Genomic DNA, 27,018 nt, shown 5'->3' with positions numbered 1-27,018 from the left:
GTGCAAGTGAGGAAGAAGGTGAAAGGTTACTCAGGACTAGAATAGAGCTGGGAGGGGAGATAAAGATGGTTTTACATCAAGAAAATCTTATTTTTATTTGATATCTTTAAATAGGCACACATGTGAAAAATGCATATTTTAATCAAAACTGATGACCTTTTTGAGGGAATCCGATTTAAATACAGCCCAGTCTATTCTAAAAATATTTAATCTATAAAAATAATTCTCTTGAATAAGATCACCTCTAAGTAATGGTGGTTTCTGAACATGGAAGAGAAACAGGCACAAAACTCTAAAGCAGACTGGTTCCCCACTTAAGAGTCATTTTTTCCTACTCAGATTTTGGCTTTACAAATTCAAGTTGGTATCTAAAATCCCAGTTCAAATTTTCACACTTCCTGAAAGCTTTTCTAGATCTTTATATCATCATGCATCTCTCCTGAATTGTACCTCCATGTTACCTGGTTTGTATCTAAAATACTTATGAAACACACGTTTATGTCAGTTGCCTCCACTGAACTGGCATTCAGGATTATTGAGTTGTCTTATTCATATTTGGACCTGACACAAAGTGTGCTTTATGTTAGCACATTATGTAGAATGCATATCTTTGAATAGAATAACAACCAGTCCTTGATAATCTAAAATTCAGTTTCACAAGCTTACAATTACTAAATGAGTTAGGTACACAAAACTCTATATGTAAAAATTTCATGAATACATTTTTGGAATCAGTCTCTTCCCAGCTGTTCTGCACTCATAATAGTGGAGTAGATTTTGACACCAGGTCAAGTGTTTGATTAGTTCTTTTCAACAGTGGAATAATGCCAAAATCCAGCAATCAGAGCAACTGCAGTACAAATTGATGGCAAGGGAAACAGTCCCTTCAAAGAAGAATTATTAGACCTATTGGTGAAGGAGGGACTGAGATAGGGGAGGAGGAGAACCAATGACAGGGCTGTGGCTGCCCTGAATAGGTAGCCTCCTAGGGGAGGAGTGGACAGTAATGGTCATTCTACCCACAGCAGGTAGTGGGAACAGCAAGGGTGAGGAGGGGGTACATAGTTCTGCTTTCACAAAATGCAAATACATAGATTGTGACTTTCTAGGACAGTCCTTCTTAATGTCAGCTAGTTGTCTGTTATCAGAGGGTCCTAGATGATGTTGGTCTTGAACTCATCTGTAGAAGGTCATATCCCAAAAGTATGATGTTATAAACAAACATGAGCCTCCATATTTTTAGCACAGAAGCTCAACATAGATACCAGAGTTTGTAAAATCTTAGCTATTATGAATGTAATAAAATTAGGGAAAAGACAGAAGCTGTGCTGACTGAAAAAAGGCACCAGTTTTCTGGCATGCTGTATTCATTCAGGCAGCTCTTACTTCCTGCCCTTGTAGTTTATTGACAGTGCCATGGGTACTGCCTCACATCTTCTCCTTTTCAAGGTATAATTTTCTAAAATTAAACTCATGACTTTCGTGCAAATGTAAAATGAATATATCCCATTGATTCAACTCAATTTGTTTCTTAGCGGAGTTAAATTGGACTATTTCATGACATCACCTCCCTGTATATCAAAGAGGAAAGTTTCCTGGATACTGTGCTGATTTTCTTCCCAAGGCATTTGGCTAATTCAGTGAGCTTCCTGGTCTCTCCTGACTGCTATGATTCTGCAAACTTTGTCTTCAGTGGACAAGGTAGTTTTTTGGGGGTGTTGGACTTGCTTTTGCACAGCAGCTTCACCATCAGGACACCTGGGGCTGAAAGAGGCTGTGACATTCCTTAAGGCACTTCACGGTGTGCTTGAAGGAATTACTGCTGCTCTCACAGGCACCTTAATGTGTATCCTGTTGACATCCTAAGGAAATGACAGACCCCAGACAAAAATGTTCTAGGTGAGTTCTTGGGCTCTGGACAGCGTAGGAAAGGAAAGGGTAAAGGAGGATGATTTGAACTGCAGTCCTGCTCTTCACTCTTCCTAGCTGGGCCTGCTTTCAACTGTGCCTGTGACACAAAGAATGAGTAGAATAAGTTATCTGATTCATTTAAATGTGGCTCAGGAACTTGCTGTTTTGTTTTTACAGCAAAGAAGACAATGAGGGAATATTTCACTGAAAAATACACTCTAAGAAGATCCCTTTGCGAATTCAAACTCAGGTAATACAATAGTGTTCCTAGGCTGATATTTTTATTTTTTCTCATTGTGCTGGGGATCTAATTCAAGGTCTACTGCATGCTAAAAGGGCTGTGTATCACTGAGGCTCACACAACCCTACATTTTTTGTAAGAAGTAATTCTTTTCTAATGCTATATTGAGGTGCAATTGACAGGCAATAAACAACATGTATAATTTGAAAAGTTTTTAAGTACAGCATACAATCTTTTTCTTTCATTCCTCTTTGCCCTCACCCTAAAATCACCATCACTGATCAATTTTTTATTATGACAGATTAGTTTAGAGTTTCAATAAATAGAAATATATCACAGTGAACCAGGGAAACTGCCTGGATCCCTGCTGGCTACATTCAGCCCTCCTGATCACATAAGAAAAAAGCTAACTAGGTAAAAAAGGCAAGTTGAATTCTATGCAGTTTACTCAAATTGGGGAGAAGCAGCTAGATTGTTTCTCTGCTGTTCCCACAAAAGTGGTCACAAATTATAGAAATTAATGCCAGGTAATGTACATGTGTAGACTGAGCAGGGCTATGCTTTGCCAGAGAGTATATCACTTTTAGCCTCTTTGGTGCCTGGCCAGCCCAGGGGTTAGGTTGTTTTTATACTTTCATTCTTAGCATAAGTAAATGTGAGATGCAGAAAAAGAAATTTTCAGGAAGTTGCTATTAATTTTTTGGGGGGGAAGTTACCAAGGATTGAATTCAGGGGCACTCAACCACTGAACCACATCCCCAGCCCTATTTTGTACTTTATTTAGAGACAGGGTCTCACTGAGTTGCTTAGTACCTTGCTTTTTCTAAGGCTGGCTTTGAACTTGTGATCCTCCTGCCTCAGCCTCCCAAACTGCTAGAATTGCAGGCATGCACCACAGAGCCTGGCAAGTTGCTATTAATTTTAAAGGAGCTCTGTTTCAGAATCATACAGTATGCATTATTATTTTGGATTGGTTTTCTTCACCCTGTGTGATTATTTTGTAGTTTATCCACGTTCTTGCACTTTATTCTAATGCACTTTTTTATTGGAAAGTTACTTTAATCCACTATATAGATAGTTCACAATTTGTTTATACTTTTGCTTATTTCTAGTTCAGGGTTATTACAAATAAACACTTATAAGTATCTGTCCTTTAAAGTTCAGTCATTCTCGTAGGTGTGTAGTGGAATTTCATTGTGAAATTTGTTTGCATTTTTCTAGTGACTATGAGATGCCAAACATGTTTTCAATGTTTATTTGCATTTTATTTATTTTCTTTGGTCAGATGTTTTATTCCAATCCTTTGGCAACTTTTTAAAAGTTGGAGTTGTTTGATTTTTATTATTGCATTCTGGATTCTTCATAGATCCTTTTCTTGTTGGCAAGTATTTTCTTCAGTTTGTGGTTACTGTTTTCACTCTGTTAACCATACATGCTTCTATCAAAGACCAGAGCTTTTCTTTTCTTTTTCTTTCTTTCTCTTTTTTCTTTATCCAGCTTATTGATTTCCTTTCTTTTATGTATTGTGTTTTGGAGTCCGGTGTAAGAAATATGTGTCTCATCCAAGAAGAGGAAGATTTTCCCCATGTTTCTTCTAGAAATAATAGTATTTTAGCTTTAAAATTTAAACCTGTGATCCATTTTGAGCTAATTTTCGTAGAAAGTTTGTGGTATGAATCAAAGGTTTGTTTGTTTGGCTGGTTGGTTGGTTGATTTTTTTTTTAATGTGAATTGCATTCTTCGAGCACTGTTTGTTGAAAAGATTGTTATTTCTCTGAATGCATTTTACTGAAACACATTTGTGCCTTATTTATTATAAGCTTCAAAATCAATTAGTGCAGTCCTTTAATATAGTTCTTTTTCCATAGTTGCTTTGAGTATTCTAGTCTTCTGCATTTCTAAATCAATTATAGATCAGCTTGTCAAATTCTACAAAATAGTCTTCTATACTTAGATTGGGACTGATTAAAATGACTCATAATATTTTCTGATTTTTCTTTTAACATCTGTAGCATATGTAGTAATATAATATCTCTTATTGGTAATTTGTGTCCATTCTTAAGATTTCCTTATCATTCTTCTATAGATTTATCAATTTATTGTATTTCTTCAAGAGCCAGCCATTTTATAGATTTCCCCCACTTTTAGAAGTATTTAATTGATTTTTATGCTGATATTTATGTTTTCCTTTAATTCATATCTTGTTTTTATTTTTTGCTGTGTTATGATGGAAACTGAGAACACTGCTCGGAGCACTTCTTTGCTAACAGGTGCACATGGTCGTATAAACTTCCATTAAGTACTATATTAGTGGCTCACAATTTTGGACATGATTGTGTGTGTGTGTGTGTGTGTGTTTCATGCTTTGAAAATGCTTTCTATTTTCCTTATTAATTTTCTTTTGACTCATGGACTATTTGGATATCTATTATTTACTTCCAAATATTTGTATATTTTCTACTGATCTGTTACTTATTGAAAAATGAAATAATCAGCAGACAATTTTTATTACAGTTTTAGAAATACAAACTAATCGGACAGATAATTCAAGAAGTTAGCTGTATCCACACCATACATACCCCTCTACTACCTCACATAATTCCCTATGATTTCTGTCTTGTATTAATGTGATATATTTGCTTCAATTAAGGACCAAATATTGGCACCATATTATTAATTGTACTCCATCAGTTTTAATAAGTTTCACACTTTGTGTAACACAGTTATGTGTTATAACAAATGCATAATGACATGGACCCACCATTAGGTTCATATAGAATAGTTTCAGCACCCTAAAATCCTCTGTGCTTGACCCATTCCTCCAATCCTCCTCTCATTCTAAATCCCTGGTAACCACTGACTTTTAAAAAAAATTGTTCCTATAGATTTACTTTTTCTAAAATTTCATATAGTTGGAACCATAAAGCATATATCATTTTTAGATTTCCATCTTTCATTAACCAATATTTATTTATGATCTCTCTATGCCTCTTTATGGCTGGGTAGCTCATTTCTCTTTATTGCTGAATAATATTCTGTTGTATGGATATAATATAATGTGTTCATCCATTAGCTTGTTGAAAGACATCTAGGCTGTTCTCATTTTTGGTGATTATGAACAAAGCTTCTGTAAATATTCATGTGCAGGCTTTTGTGCAAATGTAAGTTTTCCACTCATTAGGACAAATGCCCAGGCATGGAATTGATGGAATGTAAAGTGAAATTATGTTTATCTTCACAAGAAATGTTAGAACTGTCCTCCAAAATAAATGCACAATTTTGCATACCAACCCAACATGAATAAGTGTACATTTAACACCACATCCTCAACAATATTGAATAAAATCACTTTTTTGAAAAAAAAATAGCCATTTAAATTGGTGCATTGTAGTATCTTGTTAAAATTGCTTAACAACATATGATGTTATATATCTTTTAACAAGCTTTTTTTCCATCTATAGATTACATTTGGTAAGGTGCTTTTCCATATTTATTATCCATTTATTAATGGGTGGTTTTCTTATCGCTGTGCATACAAATCCTTAATGAGGTGTTTTCCGAAGTTTTCTTCTGTCTGTAGTTTGTGTTTATGTTCTCTTAACATTTTTTTCTCCAAGCAGTAGTTATTTATTTATATATTTACTTTTTTTTTTTTTTTTGAGATGGGATCTTGCTATATTGCCCAGTCTGGTCTTGAACTCTTTGACTCACATGATCCTCCCACCTTTGTCTCCTGAATGCTTAGTAATTTTTAATTTTCATAAAGTCCCAGCTTAACCAATATTTTCTTTCATAGATTATAGTTTGGTGTTGTATCTATAAGACCACTGTCAAACCCTGAGTTACCTAGATATCTCCTCCTGTTATTTTTAAAAATGTTTTATAGTTATGTGCTTTAAATTTAGGCCTACCAAATTGAACTCACAGAAACAGGGAATAAAATAATTATTACCATTAAGATAGATAAAATAGATACATATATCAATGGAAGCAGAGAGAAGACATGAAGACAAACAACAGATACAATTACCTGACCTTTGACAAAAGCATCAAAACCAAAGATAGCCTTTTTTAACACAATGTGCTGGAAAATTAGAGATCCATATGTAAAAGAATGAAACTAGATCCCTATGTCTCACCCTACACAAAAGTAAACTGAAAGTAAATCAAATACCTAAGAATCAAAACAGAAATTTTAGAAGTGCTAGAAGAAAATATACATCAACCCTCCAATATACAGGAACAGGGAACAACTTCCTCTATAGGACATCTAAAGCTCAGAAAATAATATGAAGAATTGATAAATAGGATGACATGAAATTAAAATATTCTGCACAAATAAGAAAACAATTAAGAACTTAAGAAGGGATCCTATAGAAGGGTACAAAATTTTGCCAGCTACTCTTCTGACAGGATTAATATTAAATTTTGAGTTCCTTAAGGACTCAAAAATCTTAACACCAAAACTCAAACAATCCAATCAACAAATGGGTAAATGAACTAACAGAACTTTTCAAAAAATTAAATACAAATGGCCTACATATACGTGAAAAAATATTAAGTGCCTTTAGCAATCATGGAAATACAAATCAAGACTGCAGTGAGATTTCATCTGACTCCAGTTAGAATGGCAGCCAACAAGAATACAAACAGTAATAAATGCTGGTGAGGATGCAGGAGAAAAAAAGAACTCTTAATTACTGTTGTGCAGAATTTAAATTAGTGCAGCCACTATGGAAATCAATATGGAAGTTTCTCAAAAGGCTAGGAATGGAACGACCATATTACCTAGTTATCCTACTGCTTAATATTTATCCAAAAGAATTTAAGTCAACATACTATAGTGACACATGCATACCCATGTATATCCATGCAAACCCATGCAGCGTTAATTCACAATAACCAAGTTATGGACAGCTTAGGTGTCTAGCAACAGAAAAAATGGTTAAAGAAAATGTGGTATGTATACATAATGGGATTTTACTCAGCAAGTTAAGAAGAATAAAATTTTATCATTTGCAGGAAAATGGCTGGAACTGAAGAACATCCTATTAAGTTAAATAAGCCAGATTCAGAAAGCCAAGGATCATACATTTTTTTTCTCCTATGTGGAAGCCTGAGAGAAAACAAGTAGGAAGAAATCTCATGAAAATTGGAGAGAGAACAGTACAGTAGAGGATGGAGATCAGGGGTGGGAGGAGGTGAGAGAAAGGGGAGATACTGGGAAATGATATTGAACAAATTATATTATGTACATGTATGAATACAGTGATTATGTATTATGTATAATGCATCTACAAAAAAATTTTTAAAAATTGAAATTACATATATAAAAAATAAAAATAGAAGGATTATTACCATAGGCTGAGAGACAGTAAAGGAGGGAATTGGAAGTTGCTGGTCAAATGGTAAAAAGGGGGAGGGTACAACATGAAAATAGAAGGAAATCAGAGGAATGGAAAAAGAGGTTTGAAGGAAAGAAGGAGGGACTGGAAAGGGAAGGAACAGCAGAATGAAGTTGACCAAACTATGCTGTAAGTGTGAATGTACCCTGGTGAATTTTACCTTTATGTACTCCCCTATAAAATACCAATTTATAAAAACAAAAAATAATGGAAGAAGGCTGGGGGAGTAGATGAGGGTGTATAGGGTGGGGGATAGGGGTGTAAGGAGGAAGAAAGTATTGGGTACTGAAATGGAACAAACTATATTGCATGCATGTGTGATTATGTCAAAATTAACTCACTATTACAAAAAGCTATTAAACACTAATTAAAATAAGGCATGAAGTTTCAGAGAGACAGAATATGCTTTGAGATCTATTTTACAGCAAGGTGACAGTAATTATGAAGACTATATTAAATATTTAAAAATAACTAAGAGTAAATATCAAATGTTTCACCAAAAAAAGACAGGTAAATGAAAGACTAAATATGTTAATTAGATTTACTTGTTTAATCATTCCACATTTTATGCATATATCAGTGATACCCTATAAAAGTGCATAATTATGGCTAATCAATTCAAAATAATATTAATAACATTAGATCTAAGATGCATTTTGAGTTAATATTTATTGAAAGGGGCAAGGGTTGTGTATGTGGTTTGGATCTGGAATGTGCCACAAAAGGCTCGTGTGTTGAAAGCATGGTACCCAGTGCAGGAAGGTGCAGAGGTGGGGCTTTTAAGCAATGATCATGAAAGCTCTGACCTCATCAGTGAACCATGGCTTCATGTATTTGGCATTAATCCATTAGGGATGTGGCTCAGTGGTAAAGTGTCTCTGGTTTAATTAAAAAAAAAAAGAAGAAATTTTGTGAAGAATAATATTGGAACCTAAGACCATCTACAGTCCCAGAGTTGACTGTCTCCTGTCAATAGGGGTCACTTTTTAGTCTAGGGAATTCTTATCCCAAAGACAAATCTTAACAGATAAAGCTCTGTAACCAATTTGCCCACAAAAGAGTTTGCTCCTCTGAGAAATTAGTTGTCCTCTCAGGGCAACTGCTTATGCACCCAGCAAATGGCTCACTCACCAACAGCTGTTTTCAAGACAGCTATTTTCCAGACAGGCTTTAAAGGTTTTGCCTCTACATGACCCAAACTAAAACGAGGAGGTCATGAGCTTTAAGGAAATGCTCTCAGATGCCACTTGGAAAAATCCCTCTTATGGGGATTGGATCTGAGCTCCATTGGCATAAGTATCCTCCCAGGAAATCTGCCTCTACACATTGCCAAGATTCAAAATGGCAGCTTTCACTTAACTTCATTAAGAGACTACCAATCTACCACTTCCAGTCCTATTGGGCAATTTCCTTATTCCAAAGTCAAATCGCTTTTTTAGGATCTGTTTAGATAGAAAGTGCTATGTTTAATTAGTCTTTTGATTGCTGTTGTGATTTTCACAAGGAATATTTCTGTCATGGCTCAAAATTTACCATTGTGAAAAAGATCTGATGTTAGCTTCGTAAAAGCACTATTAGTCAACTTTACACCTTGTCGTCTCCTAGTTTGCTGGCCTCCACAAAACATCTTTCACAGGCCTGTAGGAACCTTGAGTCTACACTGGAATTGGTTTGGTGCTGTCTTGAGTCAGTTTGTTTTGTCTTTGTTTCTTCTTTTTTCTCATACCCTTAAATTTGAGTTGTGGCATGGACAATTTTTATGCCGGTTTACTTAACACGTAATATTAGGAAGTCTTTCCATATTTTTTGTTTTGATTTCTAGCATTGATTTTATCCGTGGCTTTGGTAGTATGAGAAATAGAAAGCCCGGTGATACATTTTCAGAATGTATCCTTAATTGGATCCAATTATAGCCATTTTAATTGTAGCCCTGCTCTTTGCCCGCCAGTTTTAAAATCAGCCAATTGCGTAAACTGTAACCCTGAACTCCTCCAATCAGAGTGAAGGTCAGCGCTTCAGTTAGGTTAGAGATATAAGCAAGGGGACTGCCTGCCCAGGCAAGCTTGCTAACCAGGTTCCAATAGCACACCCTCTGTCAGGGGTACAAGTTTGCCTTGCTGGCCCACCCACCTTCTTCAGAGCCTGTGCTTGATATTTCTTTCTCTCCCCTTTTCTCCCCTCTCCTTCCCTTTTCTCCCCTCCCCTTCTCTTTTCTCCTCTCCTCTTACCCTTCCCCCTTTCCAGTTTCCTCCCCTCTCCCTCCTTTTCCTTCTTTCCTTCTTTCCTTCCTTCCTTCCCTTCCTCCCTTCCCTCCCTTAGTTTACTTTTCGTGTGGGGCATGTCAGTATTTCTAGCAATTGGAATATTCTAGAATCATCCCCACACTGCAAATCATCAAGAGCTAATCTGTGGAGTTCTGGAAGTGGAATGCCATCCTGAAAGCATCAGGCCTTTCTTGTTCTAGTCTTTATAAACTGAAAATTAAATGAACACTTCTTACAAGTAAATTGTAAATCTCTGTACCGATTACTTGCAGACTAGGGTCTGAAAACTTCTGTTGCTGTGTGAACTTTGCCTTGTCTTTGCCAGCTGCCTCACATCAGATGTGTAGGTTGATCCCTTCCCCGCAGCAGTCTCAAGAAATCCAGCCACCAAGTGGGGTCAGCCCAGGGCTCCAGGCTGTGTTGGTTACCCTGGAATAAAACCCTACTTTCTAGCTGAGTGCTTACTTCCAGCTACTAGTTTGCACATTACAGTTTACAAACCAGGCTTTGCTTCTTCCTAATTGGAGATTAATTCTAGAATTTCCTTATTTTCCCTGGAATCAAAGTTATCCACATGGAAGTTGCACAATTACTTCCTTATGAAACTTTGAAGCACTTCTGGTAGCAAAGTTGGGCTGACAATTGGAAGACTTTGTTGTTGGGTATATGTAATTTCCTTGAATTTTCATATATATATATATATATATATATATATATATATATATATATATNTATATATATATATATAATTTTCCTTGAATTACCTGTTTCATTGTACTGAGAACTGAAAGTTCGCCTTAAGATTATCTGGAATTCTGAAACAAATGTTGACATAAGAATTTCCTAAAGTTCCTTTTATATTTTAAAGGTAGAATTATGGCCTCATGTTGAAATCGATTGAGTAAAATATCACATATATCTGGTTTTACAGTATCAGTAATGTTTGTAGAAAGAAGCATCTCACCAGAGATGAAAATAACTTGTATGGAGAGCCTTTCTGCTGGGTTCCACATCTGTGGATCCAATCAACCTCAAATCACAACTATCTGAAAGAAAAAGTTGCATCTGTACTGAATATATACAGTTTTTCTTCTTGACATTGTTCCTAAACAGTATAGTACAACAACTACTTATGTAGCCTTTATATTAGTATGATTATTATAGATAATCTAAAGTTGATTTAAAGTATACTGGAAGAGGTGTGTAGGTTACATGTAAATATTGTGTCATTTTTTGTAAAGGATTTGAGTCAGGTTTGGGTGTTGGTTGTCTGCAGGGCTGCTGGATCCAATCCTCCACAGATATGAAGGGATGTCTGAGAAGTCTTCATTTTCCTCTTATCTGTCCCTGTTCTCATGCGCTAGTGTCTCCACACTTCACCCCAAGGTAGAATTGCTTGATTCAGATTTGCATTTGTTTAGGGCACATCTCCCAAATTGCACATGCACTGAAATTCAAATATAGCTTGTTGCTCTGTACTTTATCTAATATCCTTGTGCACAGTCCACCTCCAATCAGGGCTGAGGTCCTTCCCAGATAAAATCTTCTTTAGAAAATTGTCTGAAATTCATGAGCCTCTGACAAGGAAAACTCATGATACTATTACTTTCTTACAAGTGTCTTAGTTTTTTTTTGTTGTTGTTAGAACAACTATTGTTGGACAACATTGTTTCACACATACATCAAACAGGCCAAAAATAAACAGCAACTTCATAGAAAAAAAAGGAAAAAAAAAAGAAACCTTTTTATCTTTCGCCTTTTTAACCATCTCATACAAACCAACTACTTGTAGTACAGCTAAAGTACATACACAAAAAAAGTTACTGGAATGCCCAGAATAAGATTTTTTGGTGGTTGTTGTTGTTGCTTTTTTTACAATGTTTTTTTTCTCCTTTGAGATTATAATGAACATGGTCACACCACAAGTAAAGTCAGAAATAGGACAGAGAACGCTCCAAAGGCTGGTTTGGTTATCCGAGATCATTAAAAAAATGCTGACCCTTAACAATATGTACAAAAATATAAAATGTAAATAAAAAATACAAACAAATTTTCCTTTTTAAAAGTACTTTTAAGCAAAAAAGCAGGGCCTTGGAAGTTTTGGTTCTTTTTTCCTCCTCTGTTGCAAATTCACGTTGTGATTTTGATTGGGTGGTGAAGAGCGCGTGTCATCTGTGGGTGGCACTGCCCGCAGTAGGCGTGCAGGCGGGCCTCTCTACTGGAAGGTGACCACGTTTAGATTCTGAGACGGGAAGTGGATGGTAAATAGGTCACGGTGGCCTTTTATTTTTAGTTTAACTTTTCCTTTTTTTGCTATCTAGTCATCCTCATGGGTCTTCTGCTTCTTGTATCAACATCATCATCCTCGTCATCTTCAGCTGCCCGTTTGCCCGTAGCTTCCTCAGCCTCCTCATCTTCATCTCCATCCTCTTCCTCACCATCACCTTCCTCCTCCTCCTCTTCCTCACCACCCTCTTCCTCTTCTTCATCTATCTCATTGTCAGCCTCCTGCTCCCCATTTTCCTCATTAGCATTCCCATTAGCTGGGGTGTCTCTTCCATTCTCTGCCTCCTCCACAACTTCCTTCTTCTCCTTTAAGTCCTTGGTGGTGATTTCAGAGCTAGTGTCCACGGCCTCCTCTGACATGGTGGGCACGCCGGTGATCCGATGCAGTGGGTTAAAAAGGAGACTAGAGTTCAGGGACTCTGGCGATAAAGCTGCCGGAGTCCGTGGCAGTGGAGGAGGCGTACAGCGCAGGTGATTGTGGCGAGTGGGGAGCTGGACCCAGGAACAATGCAAAAGATGGCTTTTCAGAGCAGCCAGTGGGGGCTTAGTTGTGTTTTAGATACAAAAATGAGGGAAAAAATTGTAAGGTGCTTTGTCATATGCTAAATAATAGCATATCTTTGCTTGTCCAAGAGACATTTGGTGGAGTCAGAAGTTCATTTTCTAGTCCCTTGTGTAAAAACTTACCTTGTGGAAGGTTAAGTGGAATTCAAGTTGTGGCTTCAGGTATATAAAATATGATCACTTGACAGAAGAGAGACCAAAAAGAAAAAGAAAAAAAAAAAAACAGACTGTCTGTAGAATCCTTTAAACTTTTGCATTTGGCAGTATTAGAATCTACACCGTATAAGATAACTTTTTTAGTGTTAGGTACTGTGAGAAATACAGAGTCCAGGTGGTCTATTTTCAAAATATAGTATTTACCTTTAAAATGACTTGGAATATAAGTAAGGCAGCTGGAGCAGATAGTAGAATGAAAAGTTAAAAGCAGTTAACACCAGAGTATAAAAATTCATAGCCTCCGGGCAAACAGGAGGTGAGAAGGTAGCACCCCTTCCTTAACCCCCGCCCCAAACCAACAGATAAACTATGTATGTAGCACCCAATCCAAGGGGACTTTCCCACCACAAGAGAACATAGGGAGGTGGGGACAACTGAAGGTATTTCTTTAAATCAGTAAGAGATAATAAAACCTAGATGACAATTGGGAAGATTGTGTACTCCACACTACTCAGCCAATGAGGAAGCAGGAGAGAGATTTTGTGCTTTAGGGAATAAAATACACTTTTACTCAATCTGTGTGTCCCTGGCCAACAGGCACCTGACCTTACAAGACCAGTATTAAAGCAAAGTCTTGCTTTTTGCTAGACTTGCCTCCGTTTGAGATTGGACAGGTGAGTGTGTTTCTCACCTTATTCATGATTAATCTCTATTCTTTTAGCAACCCAATTTTTTTGATTAATTCAGCATAACAAATTCAAGAACATCTCTATCGGTTTACCAATTACTTGCTTGAACAGTAAATAAACATTGTTAGAGACAAACTCTAGGAGAATATGGCTATATAAGACAGTTTGCTGCTTTCACAAGGCTAAGGCTTTATAGAACTTATTTTAAAGGATAATTTGCTCTGTGTTCAAGTTCAAATTACACTCCAAACTGGCTTGAAAATGGAAATAATTGTTTTCCAGAAAATACAGTGGAAGGACTGATAGCCTGTGAGAAATCAGTTCTCATTTTTCCTGGTGTGTGAGAAAACATTGTATCTTTCTCCATCAACAGGGAGGGAAAGCAGACCGGCTCAAGGGACTTCCTAATGCTGAGGATAATGAAAGTCCGTCCCTCTTAGTACCTCTGCTGCTCAGCACCATTAACCTTCCTAGTAATTAAAGTACCTGAAAGGGGGGATATTTGAGAGTCAATGCTCTGGGCAGTTCCTGGCAAGCACAATGAGGAAGCCTGAAAATAAAGGAGGGACTTCTTCCCATTTCAAGCCACCACTTTTAAATCATTTCTTGAAAAATAGATCACAGTGATTACTTAACAAAAATTCTGATTGTATAATAATTTTTTCTTTTGAATATATCAGAAGGTTAAAAATCAACACTATAGGGAGAACACTTATTATTTAATTAGTATAACCAATACTCACAGTATTTAGGGTAGAAAATATTGCAATTTAAAGGGAGATCTACAAGGTCCTTTTGTGGGAGATCCATTTAGGGTTCAATGTAAATTTTAGACTGACTAGTGAAATAGGATTCCACTTTGTACACTGAGCCTACTCTGGAAATGAAAAATACACACTTAAAAGGTTAAGCTAAAGCATATTGCAGAATAGCATCATTTGTAATTACCTTAAACCTAGTCCTGAAGATGTGAGTATGAACAAGAAAGAAAGTCATCAACAATTACATCAATGGAGCAGTGAATCTATTTGTGTGTGTGTAGGCAGGAGATTGAGTAGGGGGTAGTTATTAACATTTTCCTGTGCCAGTTGATACTTTTAAACACAAACATGCATTTTTGTGATAAGCTAAGAGCCTCTACAAGAGCATTTTTAAAAGCAGTTATCTTTGTAAATACTAAAACTTCTTACAATTAAAAAGCAAGTAATCAGGGTATGTTACACAGTGTTATCCACTGGCATTTTCAGGATAATTTGCCATTACAAAGTAGATTCCATTTGCTTTTAAATCTACTTGCATTATGCAACCATTATTCAAACTAAAATATAAAAATTTTAAGTGCTTCTGTTCTCTAAGTCAAGACTGAACTTGACGAAAGCTTGATGTTTCGATGTCTCTGATACAGTTTTAAATAAAGACATGAGGAAAGAAAAGATGCAAGGTGGAGGATTGAGGTATGTCCTCTGGGGTATTTTTCATGACACACACACTGTGCTAGTCCCTAAGCTACACAGGAGAGTGAAGCATTAATGGATCCCACTCTCTTCCCTTCCTCAGTATATCTTTTTTTAGGAGGCTCTTCCATTCCTCCACTGAAGAGGCAGTGTGTCTCCGTGACTTACTCTGAGTAAGGCCATGTGGTTTGTCTTGGTCAATGGTATGGCTGTGGGTGTGACACAGGAAGAGGCTCCAGGTGGCCTTGGGTTTTTCTGTGTCACCCTCAGGAAGGCATGTTCAGGCTTTCCTGCTGGGTGGTGAGGCACCAGCTCAATCATCCCAGATGGGGCCATCCTGAGCCAAGATAGGACACGGGATGGGAAGCCTGAGTGATCCTGGCTGAGCCAAGAGTGGGGTCTGCAGACCTGTGAGCTAGTTTCTTGTTTTGTGCTACTTAGAAGTTTGTGGTTGTTTCAAAGCATCACTGTGGCAGTACAGAACTAGTGGATGTAGCTGCCCATAGTTTTAAACTATTGTTTGTCAGTAAAATTTCTATTTTGGAATAATTGTGGTATTAAATGTTAACATATTTTTAGAGTTTCTGTATTCTTTTTTATTTTTTAAAAAAAGACTTTAAAATATAATTCAACTACCATACAGTTCACCTATTTAAAGTGTACAATTCATTGGTTTTCCGTGTATTCACAGAGTTCTGCATTCATCAAAACCATCAATTTTGGAACACTTTCATTACTCCAAAAAGAAACCTCACTCTCCTTACCCCTGATCTACCAACCCTTCCATCCTCTCTAGCCCAGATAGTTACTGTCTACCAGTTTATCTTCTGTGGAAACTTCATGTAAATGGATTCATGCAATATCTGGTCCTTTATGACTGGCTACATTCACATGTTTGCAAGGCTTATTCATGGTGGAATTTGTCTTAGTACTACATTAGTTCCCCCATCTACATTGTTTTAAAAAATATATTCTTAGTTGTAGATGAACACACAGTATCTTAATTTCTTTTTATGTGGTGTTGAAGATTGAACCCAGTGCCTCACACATGCAAGGTAAGCGCTTTACCACTGAGTTATAGCCCCAGCTCCCCCATTGACATTTGAACAATTGAAGTTAATCTTAATTAAGATTTATAAACCCAAAGTAATAGCTTTGTACCTAAGAGACTTATAAAACTTGTTTAGTGGTAACATATGCATTAACATAAAATGTATCATTGTAATCCCTTATAAATATAAATTTATTAGCAATAAGCACATTCACAACATTGTGCAACTTTCTTCACTATATCTTTCTACAAATTTTTCATCGTCCAATTTATACCCTCTATCCCTAACAATAATCCCTATTTTTCCTACTTGCAAGTCCCACTAACCCCTATTGTTCCACTTTCTGCCTCTATGAATTTGACCCTTCTATATACCTTTTGTAAGTACAATCACACAATATTTTATTTTTCTTTTTGTGTCTGGCTTATTTCACTTAGCAAAAATTTTTCAAGGTTGATTCATGTTATGTTTCTTTTTGGCAAGTGTCAGAAGCCCCTTCCTTTCTAAGGCTCATCACATATCTTGTCTCATGAACAGACCATATTTTGTTTATGCACTCAGATGTTGGTGGTAGACATTTGGGTTGGATCCATCTTCTGCTGATTGTGAATAATCCTGTGAACAGTATTGTATAAGATTTTGTGTAGATATGTATTTTTCATTTTTCTCTATGAAATAATGAGAAATACTTAAAAATTGCTCTGCCCTAGTTTTTGACACAGAGCTTCTAAAGTCTAAAACCCTCATAGTAAAAATTCCAGGAGAATCTTTTGTCTTTGACCCCACTTCCTGACACAGAGCTTCTAGATTCCTTGGAAATTTCTGGGTGATAGGAATGTCTTTTAAAAAAATGAGATTCTTGATGGGCTCCTGGATAGGGGCTGGCCACCAGAAACGCTGAGCAATGAATAGAAGTTTGGAATTTTCAGCTCCCTCTCCATTCTTTGGAGTGGGAGAAGGGGCTAGAAATGGAGTTAATAGTCTATTATGTCCACATGATGAAGTATCCATAAAAATCTCTGAAGAAACCAGGCATAGTGGCACACACCTTTAATCTCAGCAGTTAGGGAGGCAGAGGCAGAGATGACAAGTTTGAGGCCAGCCTCAACAACTTCATGAGAGCTTGTTTTGAAAAAAAAAAAAAAAGTGTTGGGGATGGAGCGTGCTTCTGTGTTTAATCCCCAGTACCAATTAGTTAATTAACACTAACTAAAAATCCCTAGCTGGGCTCAGTGATGCACACCTGTAATCCCCAGCGGCTTGGGAGTCTGAGACAGGAGGATTGCTAATTCAAAGCCAGCCTCAGCAACAGTGAGGTACTAAGCAACTCAGTGAGACCCCGTCTCTAAGTAAAATACAAAATAGAGCTGGGGATGGGTCTCACTGGTTGAGTGCCCTTGAGTTCAATCCCTGGTATCCCCCCCCAAAAAATCCCCTAAAATGGGGGTCATAGAGCTTTCCAATTGGTGAACACATACGTGTGCCAGGAGGATGGCATACCCTAGTGCCACAGTGACAGAAACTTCCTCACTTAGGACCCTTCTTGACTTCTCTGTATGTGTCTTTTCATCAGGCTGTTTATCTCTATCCAGTACCATATCCTTTAATATCAGTAATCATAAGTATTTATGTAGGTTCTGTGAACCATTCTACCAAATTATTAAATACAAGAAGAGGGTCATGGGAACCTCACCTATATACCTGGTTGGCAAGAAGCACAGCTCAAAATCTAGAGTTTTGAATTGTTGTCTGAAGCAGGGGGCAGCCTTGTGGGACGGAGCCCTCAACATGGGGGTCCCATAACAATTCTAAAGGGATGGTGTCAGAGTTCAGTTTAGTTGTGGAAAACTCAACTGTGTTCACCAAAAAGAATGGGTCGCTGGTGGGGAGAAGTCCCTTCATACTTTGGTTCTAGGAATGTTGGGTGTTGAGTGGTGAGTGTGACAGGAAACTCAGTTTGTGTTTTTCTATGTTCCTAAGAATAAGTTGTTGGATTATATAGTAATCCTATAGTTAACCATTTGAGGAACTGCCTGACTTTGACCCAAAGTGACTTCACCATTTCATTCTTACCAGCATCTTTACCAACATTGATTATCCACACCCCCGCCCTGCACACACACAGGTGTGACTCTCTCTCTCTTATCATAGCCATCCAAATGGGCATGATCTCATTGTGGTAAGCTTCAGTTTTCTTAATTATATACAATTGGAGCATGCACTACTGCCAAAGTGAGTTTCCAATATAATTTAATAACAATGACAACAGTTCTCCAACAGTAATTACATTTTTATTCATAAGCATCATTTTATCTTACAGTACTTTAAGCCCTTTAACTAAAACCAGGAAAATAAAATTAATATAAATATAATGTTAAAATTAGTTGAAGCTGTTATAACAAATAACTGTATGTTGGGTAGATCATATATCATAGGAAGGTATTGCTCCTAGTTCTGAAGGCTTGGGAGTTCAAGATCAAGGACTGGAACATTCAGGGTCTGGTGAGGGCCTATTCCTGGTTCATAGATTGCGTCTTTTAGCTGTATCCTCATATGGCACTTGATTTTGTTCATAAGGGTGGTACCAACAAACAAAGTCATCTTGCAGAGGCCCCACCTTATTAAGACCATCACATTGGGGCTAGGATTCCAACATATGCATTTGGGAAAATACAAACATTCTGTCCATGACAATATCCAAGTAGTAACTTAAAAGGAGGGGGAAAAAAAAAACCCAAACACACCAGCAACCATTTTCTTGCTTTTAGTCTCTCTGAAGAATAAATGCTTTGCTTATTAGTAATAATAGCCTATCAAAGATTGTATATATTTAGCATATTTGAACTATGCAGTGTCTTCTAGGTAGATTTCACATTGATTCTAAACTCAATTCTTTTCTCAACCAAATTTTAAAAATATGATTTGTATCTAGAGGAATCCTGAAGACAATATTATTACGTCTCACACAGTAATAAAACATAGACTCCACACCATATTTTATTTATTTATTTATTTATTTATTTATTTATTTATTCATTCATTGATTGTAAATGTGGTTCTGGGAATCGAACCCAATGCCTCACACATGTTAGGCAAGCGCTCTACCCCTGAGCCACAATCCCAGCCCTCCACACCATACTTTTTAAGTTGTTTGAAAAAAGGCCAATAATAAATTGAGTATAGGGTTGGGGTTGTGGCTCAGTGGTAGAGTGTTTGCCTGGAATGTGTGAGGCCCTGGGTTCAATCCTCAGCACTGCATATAATTAGCTAATTAACTAACTAACTAAATAAATAAATAAAAGATCCATTGACAACTAAAAAAAAATTTTTTAAATGAGTATATACTTATGGAAAAAAAAGTTATTAGCTTTTCACCACTACACCTGAGGATTTCAACAGATAGATTCAACATTTAAAACTCCCTTTCAGTTTCTACTCAAACTACTGTGACTGGTGCAGCATATAGACTGTCATTCTGTTTTTGAACTAATTTCTCCATTTGGTAAATGAGATCTTCAATCCAAACTTATTTAGTGATATTTATTAAACTTTCTATATTGAAAGACTTACCATTTACATTCTTCATCTATAAAATTACATTTAGAAACCTTGGCTCTTCAAGATGACTCAGTATTCTATTTATGTCGAGATTAGATTTTAATTTCACTTTTAAATTTTTTTTACCTTTTTATTATTGGGGAGGGGTTGCTGAGGATTGAACTCAAGGGCACTTGACCACTGAGCTACATCCCCAGCCCTATTTTGTATTTACTTAGAGACAGGGTCTCACCAAATCACTTAGCGCCTCGCTTTTTCTGAGGCTGGCTTTGAACTTGCAATTCTCCTGCCTTAGTCTCACAAGCTGCTGGGATTACAGGCATGTGCCATTGTGCGAGCTAGATTTTAATTGCATTTCAAATGAAAAAAAAAAAGTACTTTTAAGGATACACACAACTTTGCTTCCTTCTTCCTACTCCCGAAGGAGTGAAAAAAATCAGAGTCACCTTTTATGTCTTTCATACACTAGAATCTTTCCCCTGGAATCCTCTGTGGTCATGTCAGTGATAGTCTTCATGCTGTGATTGAAGGAGGTTCTGTGTCTTCCTCCTCCTCTGGTAAACCTGTCTGAGCACTTGGGAAATGCCAGTGGTTGTCATACATAGACAGCATCAAGGACCACACTGGGGACATGGTAGTATTTGAGTGGAGTTGGCCTGCCAACTCTAAGCTCCATTTTAATTCTAAGCATCTCTGGTTCTATTTCTATAGAACACCAGGAAATGTGCCTGTGTGTCTGTTTCCACATAGTCAGACAAAATGTTTCTGTAAGCACTTTTCAAAATATGCATGCAGTGTTGTTTGTATACTTCAAGTTATCAGTAGAGGTTTAGCCTACTTGTCTGAGACACCAGTGTTGGTTATAGAAGGTCCTCCTGGGCTAAGCAGCCTGGATTTGAAATAAAGGTGAGGTTAACTCTTCTCAAGAATTGAGATTTATGTAATTGAATGCATCATCTGTTGGTTATTTAAGCCCCAGCTTAAATAAATTCTCATTATAGAGAATGCAGCTCATCAGAGAGAACCCAAATAGAGGTTGAGCTGTGTGTTCTATATCACAAAGGGACATTTATCCTCTCTGGAGGCTGTCTATTGGTAACCATTCCCCAGGATTTGTGGCTTGAGGGCTTCTGGGAAAAATTACTTTTAATAGAAATAATACTGTATTTTATTTGCAGTGCTTTCAGTTTCAGAAGATTTAATAGCAAATTGGTTCTCATCGTGAGAGTAAACTTAAATGCATTTTCAGATTTAAATAAGACATGCAGAAATAACAATCTAAGGGAAGAAAATCACTAATGAAGAAGGGAAATGAGTGGAGTCATGTTTAACCTGCGGAGAACCTTAGAAAGGGCTTCACTGTAGCTGACCAACTTGATCCTTCTTCCTCTCAGGGGCAGGTCCTCAGGTCTCTCAGTGCCTGGGCTTGCCCAGCTGTGTAAAGAGGACTGGAGGCATTGGTCAGGAAATGCCACGAGGTTAGTTTTCACTTGGGAAAGACTGATCTACAGTTCTTCTTATGAGTGACACACAGCTCTGAGCATCAGCTGTTGGTTTCTTCTTTTTTTGGAGGCTTATTCCACTTTCAGCTTCTTTCCCCTATTTGGTGTATACCTAGCTGTGTGTGTGTGTGTGTGTGTGAGCATGTGCACACACACACATACATATGCAGAGCTTGGTATATAGGTTTAAAAAGTTAGACTTTAAATGCAAATCATTAATTTATGTTTGCTGTAAAAAGTTAAAAATAAAATAATCAGGTGCTGGGACACAGCAGATACTGCAGAAGCATCTGATTAATGAATGAAAGTCACTTTACCTCCTGCATCTTCCCTGGGATATTCTTGTCGGTGTTTTCCCCATGACTGCTGATCTCTGGTGTGGGGAACTTTCCTGACTCCAGGGCTGCTCTCTGAACCCCTGAGTAGGAGTAAAGGCAAATGAAAACTTGGAATTTGAAGCTACATGTTTTGACTGAGCTCTCAGCACACCTAGTATTAGCTCTGTGGCCTTTGCAGGTTATTAAATTATCTAGTCCTGTGTTGTTATTATTATTGTTATTGACTATAAAATAGCAATAATAAAAACACCTTTTCTGATTCATTTTCAGGCAAGTGTGATCCTTGTAAAGGTTTAAAATCTTTCAACCCCCTGCACCAACCCATTATCAGTAATTCTTATTCAACTGTACAGATTTGTATGTCTAATGCATAAAGGCAAATACCCTGCCATTCCTACTTAGTTGTCCCTTCCTTTTCAGGTCTGTTATTGCTGGGCCTCTACTTACTTCCTACTCTGTCCTAAGGTCCTGCTCTTTTTGCCAGTCAGTTTTATGTTACACCCTGGCTGGCTGTCTTTCTTGACATCTCTTCCTGACCCCTGTCCTTGGTCTGGATCCTTTGTCCAGGAGTCCTAGTGTCTCTTTTGGTATTGGGATCACTCCTTCCTTTACTCTTTATCCTTCTCTATAGAGGTGGTACTTAAAAACCAGCAAATTCATATTTTCAAAAAGGCCAATGGGTTTCCTCAAGTCTCCACTGCCCAGATTCCTTCTTCCCTCCTAGTTCTCCCACCCCAGATGTGGAGGGGTCCACCCTTGGAGAGTCTGCTCCAGTTCATGGTCCACTAATATCATGTGCAGGTGTATCACCAGGCCACTGGCATCCAGATAGGCTTTCAGCAGCTCAAGCTTTTTCTTGTACTCTGTGAAGGTATAGTCCTTGGAGAAGCTCAAGACTAAGTCCCTCATCACCTGGAGCTGCCAGATGTCACCACAGTGGGAAAATACTTCCTTTAACCTGTCTTTTTGGTCTGCAAGTTTAATCTTGCCACAAACGGGGTGACGGTGGGGGGTTCTCTTGTGACGTCTTTACTGGGGGGATATTGTTCCAGCATGGCCTGTCACACCTGTGGTGGTGTGGGTCTTCATCAGTGCTATCAATGCTGCTGGCTTTAAAAAGCAGGTCATACTCCCTGGTGATGCCATCCAGTTGTTCATGTTCTTAGCATGCTTGGGCTTGCAGAGATGCACCAAGTTATGCAGATAGATGCCCAAGAGCTTTCATTTTCTGATCTGTGTATGCAGTGAGAATATATACATAGATATGAGGTGTCCCCAAAAGCTCATGTGTGAAACAATATAAGAAGTTTCAGAGGTGAAATGATCGGGTTCTGAGAGCCTGAATGTTATGGTTTGGATGTGAGATGTTCCCCAAAAGCTCACCTCTGAGACAATGCAAGAAAGTTCAGAGAAGAAATGATTGGGTTGTGAGAGCCTTAACCCAATCAGTGAATTAATGGGATTAACTGAGTGGTAACTGGAGGAGGTAGGGCATTGGGGGAATGGCTTTGATTTATATATATTTGTATCTGGTGAGTGGAGTCTCTCTCTGTTTATTGATAATCAGGTGAGCTACTTCTGTCTGCCACACTCTTCTGCTATGATGTTCTGCCTCACCTTGAGCTCCCAGGAATGGAGCCAACCTTCTATGGACTAAGACCTCTGAAGCCGTGAACCTTCAAATAAACTTCTCTTCTACAGTTGTTCTGGTCCAGTCCTTTTATTCACAGCAGCAAAAAAGCTGACTAAAACACTTAACCTTATCAGTGGATTAATTCACAGATATGGATTAACTGGGCTGTAAATGTGGGCAGGTAGAGTGTGGCTGGGGGAGGTAAGGTCACTGGGTACTTACCTTTAGGGTTCACATTTTGTCCCTGGTCAGCTGAGCTCTCTGTGCTTCCTCATCATGCCCTGAGCTGCTTTCTTCCACCACACCCTTCTGCCATGATATTATGCCTTACTTTGGGCCCAGAGCTATGGAGCTGTTGGTCTATGGACTGAGATCTCTGAAATTGAGTCAAAATAAACTTTTCCTGTTCTTGTCATGTCTTTTGGTCACCGTGATGCAAAAGCTGACTAAAACACCTTCCCATAGGCTGCATTCACTAATCTTGTACTTGGCGCCAGTTCATGACTCCTTCATTTACTTCTGCTCACAGCCTGTTCAGGAAGTAGAGGATGCCTCTAGGTCTGCTAACTTATTTCAAGGTCATGAGTCTTGAAACCCCTGATTCTGTCTTTCCTTGAGTCTTCTGGATGGTTTAGAGTGTGAAGCATATTTTTCTCTCAGTTCCTTACCTTCAAATTCTATTAGTTTTCAAAATGTCTCTTAGGGAAATTACTTTAAAGAAGCTGAGTGGAAAGCAACAATACAAACTCATCAAACTTCATTCACTACTTAAATCTGTCAGGTCCCCTTATTTAGTGTAAGGTCACTTCTTCTGTTGTGGAATTTGGACTAAGATTATTCCTCCTAGGATACTAATTCATAATTCTTTTATATACATAATGACCATCACTCTCAAGTTTACAAGTAGGAACATGTACAATAAAAATCTTACAGCTGGAGTGTTTTTTTTTTTTTTTTTTAAATCTGGTTCATGAAACGAACTGAGAAGACAAAAATATTCTTGTTGCAAGTTTTATTATGTATAATCATTTTCTTCAAACCTCTTTTAGTTATTTCTGTTCCAACCTCTTTTCAACTCAAAATATTTACAGACTTACTACCATCCATCCTCAATACTATGTGGAGACACAATGCTAATGAGCAAGTACCACTCATACTTAGCTTATTTAAATTGAAGTATATCGAATTGTTCATATTAGCGGGGGCATATTGTGTGGGGAAACTTAGGGCAAACTAGCCAGGAAAGTAGGTCTGTAGCCACCCCTCCCCTGCATCACCAGCAGCCAGCCAGGTGTGATTTGAGGTCCCTGTCTGCACTTCCCCTACTTACCACTAGGAGTACCAGCGGCACACTGGAAGCACTGGCCCAGAGCAGCCTGGACCGCGCGGCTCCGCGGGCGTCGGGGGCGAGGAGCGCTTAGTGGCGGGTTGGGTGGGTGCGGCTGCAGGTTCCACCTCCGCGCCGCGTCAGGCTGCGCGGGCTGGAGAAAGAGGAAAGAAAGGCGCGCGCCAGGAGACCTGGGCACCGAGCGAGATATTGAGTGTGGGGTGGGGAAGCCCCAGAGAGTGTGGACATGGACCCTGTGGCTGGAGCCTTGCTCAAGATGCTCGCTCTTTTGTCTGCGCAGACCTGCAGCACAGTGGTGGCGGGGAATACTTGTGAGTACAGTAGAGCTTTTAAAACTTATATTGATAACTTAGAAATTGTGTTGTTAGGGTTAATAAATATTTAAAAATGTAACGCTGGCTTGTTTCTGAAAACGAAGCGTTAAAAATATGTCCAAGTCCCGCCGGTAAGATAGGATGGTTTAAAATTGTTTTCCCTCTTGTCGCATCTAAAATATACGAAACATGTTTTGACTTTTATGGCCCCAGACCTAGGCTGCTTTTTTGCATATTCTTTGAGTAAGCGCAAGTTCTTGTAAAACCTAAAATTAGCATGAGGATATTTAGAGATGAGATGAGGGGAGCGAACATGAGAGGAGCTTGCAAGTGCCATCACTGATGCCGTTTCATTATAAGTGCGTTTTGTAAGAACTATGTAAGAAAGAGAAACAACTGCTGAACTGGCTCTGTCCTGCATAGCGTAGATCCTTGCAGTTGGCGCTTTGCGGAGTGGGGCAGACCAGAGAACTCTGGTGCTGCATTGGTAGGCACAGCAGCAGGGTACCTAGATTTCGTGGCATGTTCTGGGAGACTTCCAGCCCCTCTCCCGAGAGGGCTTTTGCTTAGAGGAAAAACGTTTTGCCATTCAGGTTTTAAACGTTCAAATGCTTGTATTTTGTGATTTGTTCTGCTTCTGATTTTGAGGGGTTCCGTTTGCTAGCCAAATAGATTCAGCAGACCTCAAGGCATTTTAATCTGACGATTTAAAAACAAAGTTTAAAAAGTTTAAGGGTCTCCATCACAGGCTTTTCTTTACCTGAGGATTTTTTTTTTCTAAAACATACTTAATTTTTTAGTTACAGTTGGACACAATACCTTTATTTTACTTACTTATAATTATATGGTGCTGAGAATCGAACCCAGGGCCTCGCAAGTGCTAGGGGAGTGCTCAACTGCTGAGCCACACCCCCAGCCCCTTACCTGAGGAATTTTTTAAGTCTCTCATGTCCTTCACTCCCTTCTGCCATACCTCCTCAATTTTTTTTTTTTTAAATCGAGTTGTGGGCAGGAGGACAAATTAATGTGACTTTCAAGAAAGTGCTGGTAGACATGTTCAGAATTGACCTTGCTGCCATGTATCCAGATTTAGCTTTGTCATCACGGGAAAGTTTAGCCTGAAGGGAAAAGCATTGCAAAGTTACCCCTCCACCATTCATTTAAGGCCATAGTGTATGTGAGTCCCTGCAACAAATGAACATGCAAATGCCAACCTGCATTTCAGACACAATTTTAACTTAGCTTTGTGTAACCACCTCCATGAATTAATTAAAATGGGGCATTTACATAAAACCCAATCATTAAGGTCCTGCAAGAAAGCTTTGTCATTTTGCTAAGAGATTTAAAAATAACCAGACTAATTAATTGTTTGTAGAAACAAATTGTCAGATAATTCCACCCACAGTCACTGAAGTACAATTAAAAAGTAAGTCACTGGAGGTCACTATTACTTGGAGGAAATGTGGCTTCAGAAACCATTGCCATGAGAGGAACAGAGGGCTTTGCTGCCTTTCCTGTTTCCTTAGTTTTAATTGTGTGATATTGACATTGTTAGTTGTTTTACTCTTTCTTTGTTTTTCATTGGTATTGCATTTCCTGGAACCCAAGAGGGTGCCTCCTCTGACACTGAGCATTCTTGCTAAGGAGTCACAAGTGCAGGTGCTCTTGGGGAGGGGCAGTACACCTGCCTGCAGTGAATGTGTTTCTAAGCTCAGCTCCCTGTGGCTCTCTGGCTGACTCTGTAAATATCAACACTAGCTTTCATGTATCACCCTCTTTTTATTTTGTTGTATTTAGTACTCAAATTAATGTTAAAAAATAAATTTATATTGCCACAGACATTTTAGATAATAAGGTAAATCTGTTGATGGTTCTTCAAATGTCAAGATTATATTTAAATGGCTTGTGGCTTTAAAGGTTCACAGAGTCTAGAAAAAGTCATTTGATAATTCCTTAGGGATCCCATTCTGATAGTATGACTTGTGGGCGTAGAAATAATGGAGAATAAATGTTATTAACCTCATTAGGCAAGCTAATTAGATACGCTAATATTTCTTTGTTTTCTGATTATTTGGGAAGTATTTGTGTGTGTGTGTGTGTATACAAGTAAGGTACTTAAAACATGTATTTGAAATCTGTTATTATCAAGTCATGATAGAGAGTTTATTCTCATGTCTGTACCATCTTATGAGAAATTAAATTAAATTAGTTAATTAATATTGCCATACTGGGGATTGAACACCAGACACTTTACCACTGAGCTATATCCCCAGCCCTTTTAATTTTTTTGTTTTGAGATGAGG

The 27,018-nt window shown here is 38.1% G+C and overlaps 1 protein-coding gene and 2 pseudogenes across 5 annotated transcripts in view; 1 reads left to right on the top strand and 2 right to left on the bottom strand.

The window, feature by feature from the left end:
• The first annotated feature begins 1,545 nt into the window (after positions 1–1,545).
• The window catches only part of LOC107159601 (contactin-associated protein-like 3), a 235,193-nt gene continuing 209,720 nt past the window's right edge, over positions 1,546–27,018 (top strand). For 2 of the 5 annotated variants that reach the window (XM_048796270.1, XM_048796269.1), the window contains exon 1: positions 24,462–24,712. In XM_048796270.1, coding sequence (XP_048652227.1) covers positions 24,628–24,712 — 85 coding nt within the window. In that variant the 5' untranslated portion in view covers positions 24,462–24,627. Of the gene's footprint in view, positions 1,702–24,459; positions 24,713–27,018 lie in introns of those variants that run through there. The other 3 variants (XM_048796272.1, XM_048796267.1, XM_048796268.1) reach the window with 3 other exon arrangements.
• Positions 11,973–12,624, bottom strand: LOC107159615 (annotated as a pseudogene).
• Positions 22,085–22,578, bottom strand: LOC107159602 (annotated as a pseudogene).

The sequence above is a fragment of the Marmota marmota genome, unplaced genomic scaffold (assembly GCF_001458135.2).
Source record: "Marmota marmota marmota unplaced genomic scaffold, marMar, whole genome shotgun sequence".
In the NCBI taxonomy this organism is placed as follows: Eukaryota; Metazoa; Chordata; class Mammalia; order Rodentia; family Sciuridae; genus Marmota; species Marmota marmota.
The sequence above is the reverse complement of the archived record's forward strand: the minus strand, read 5'-3'. Positions and strand labels throughout refer to the sequence as shown.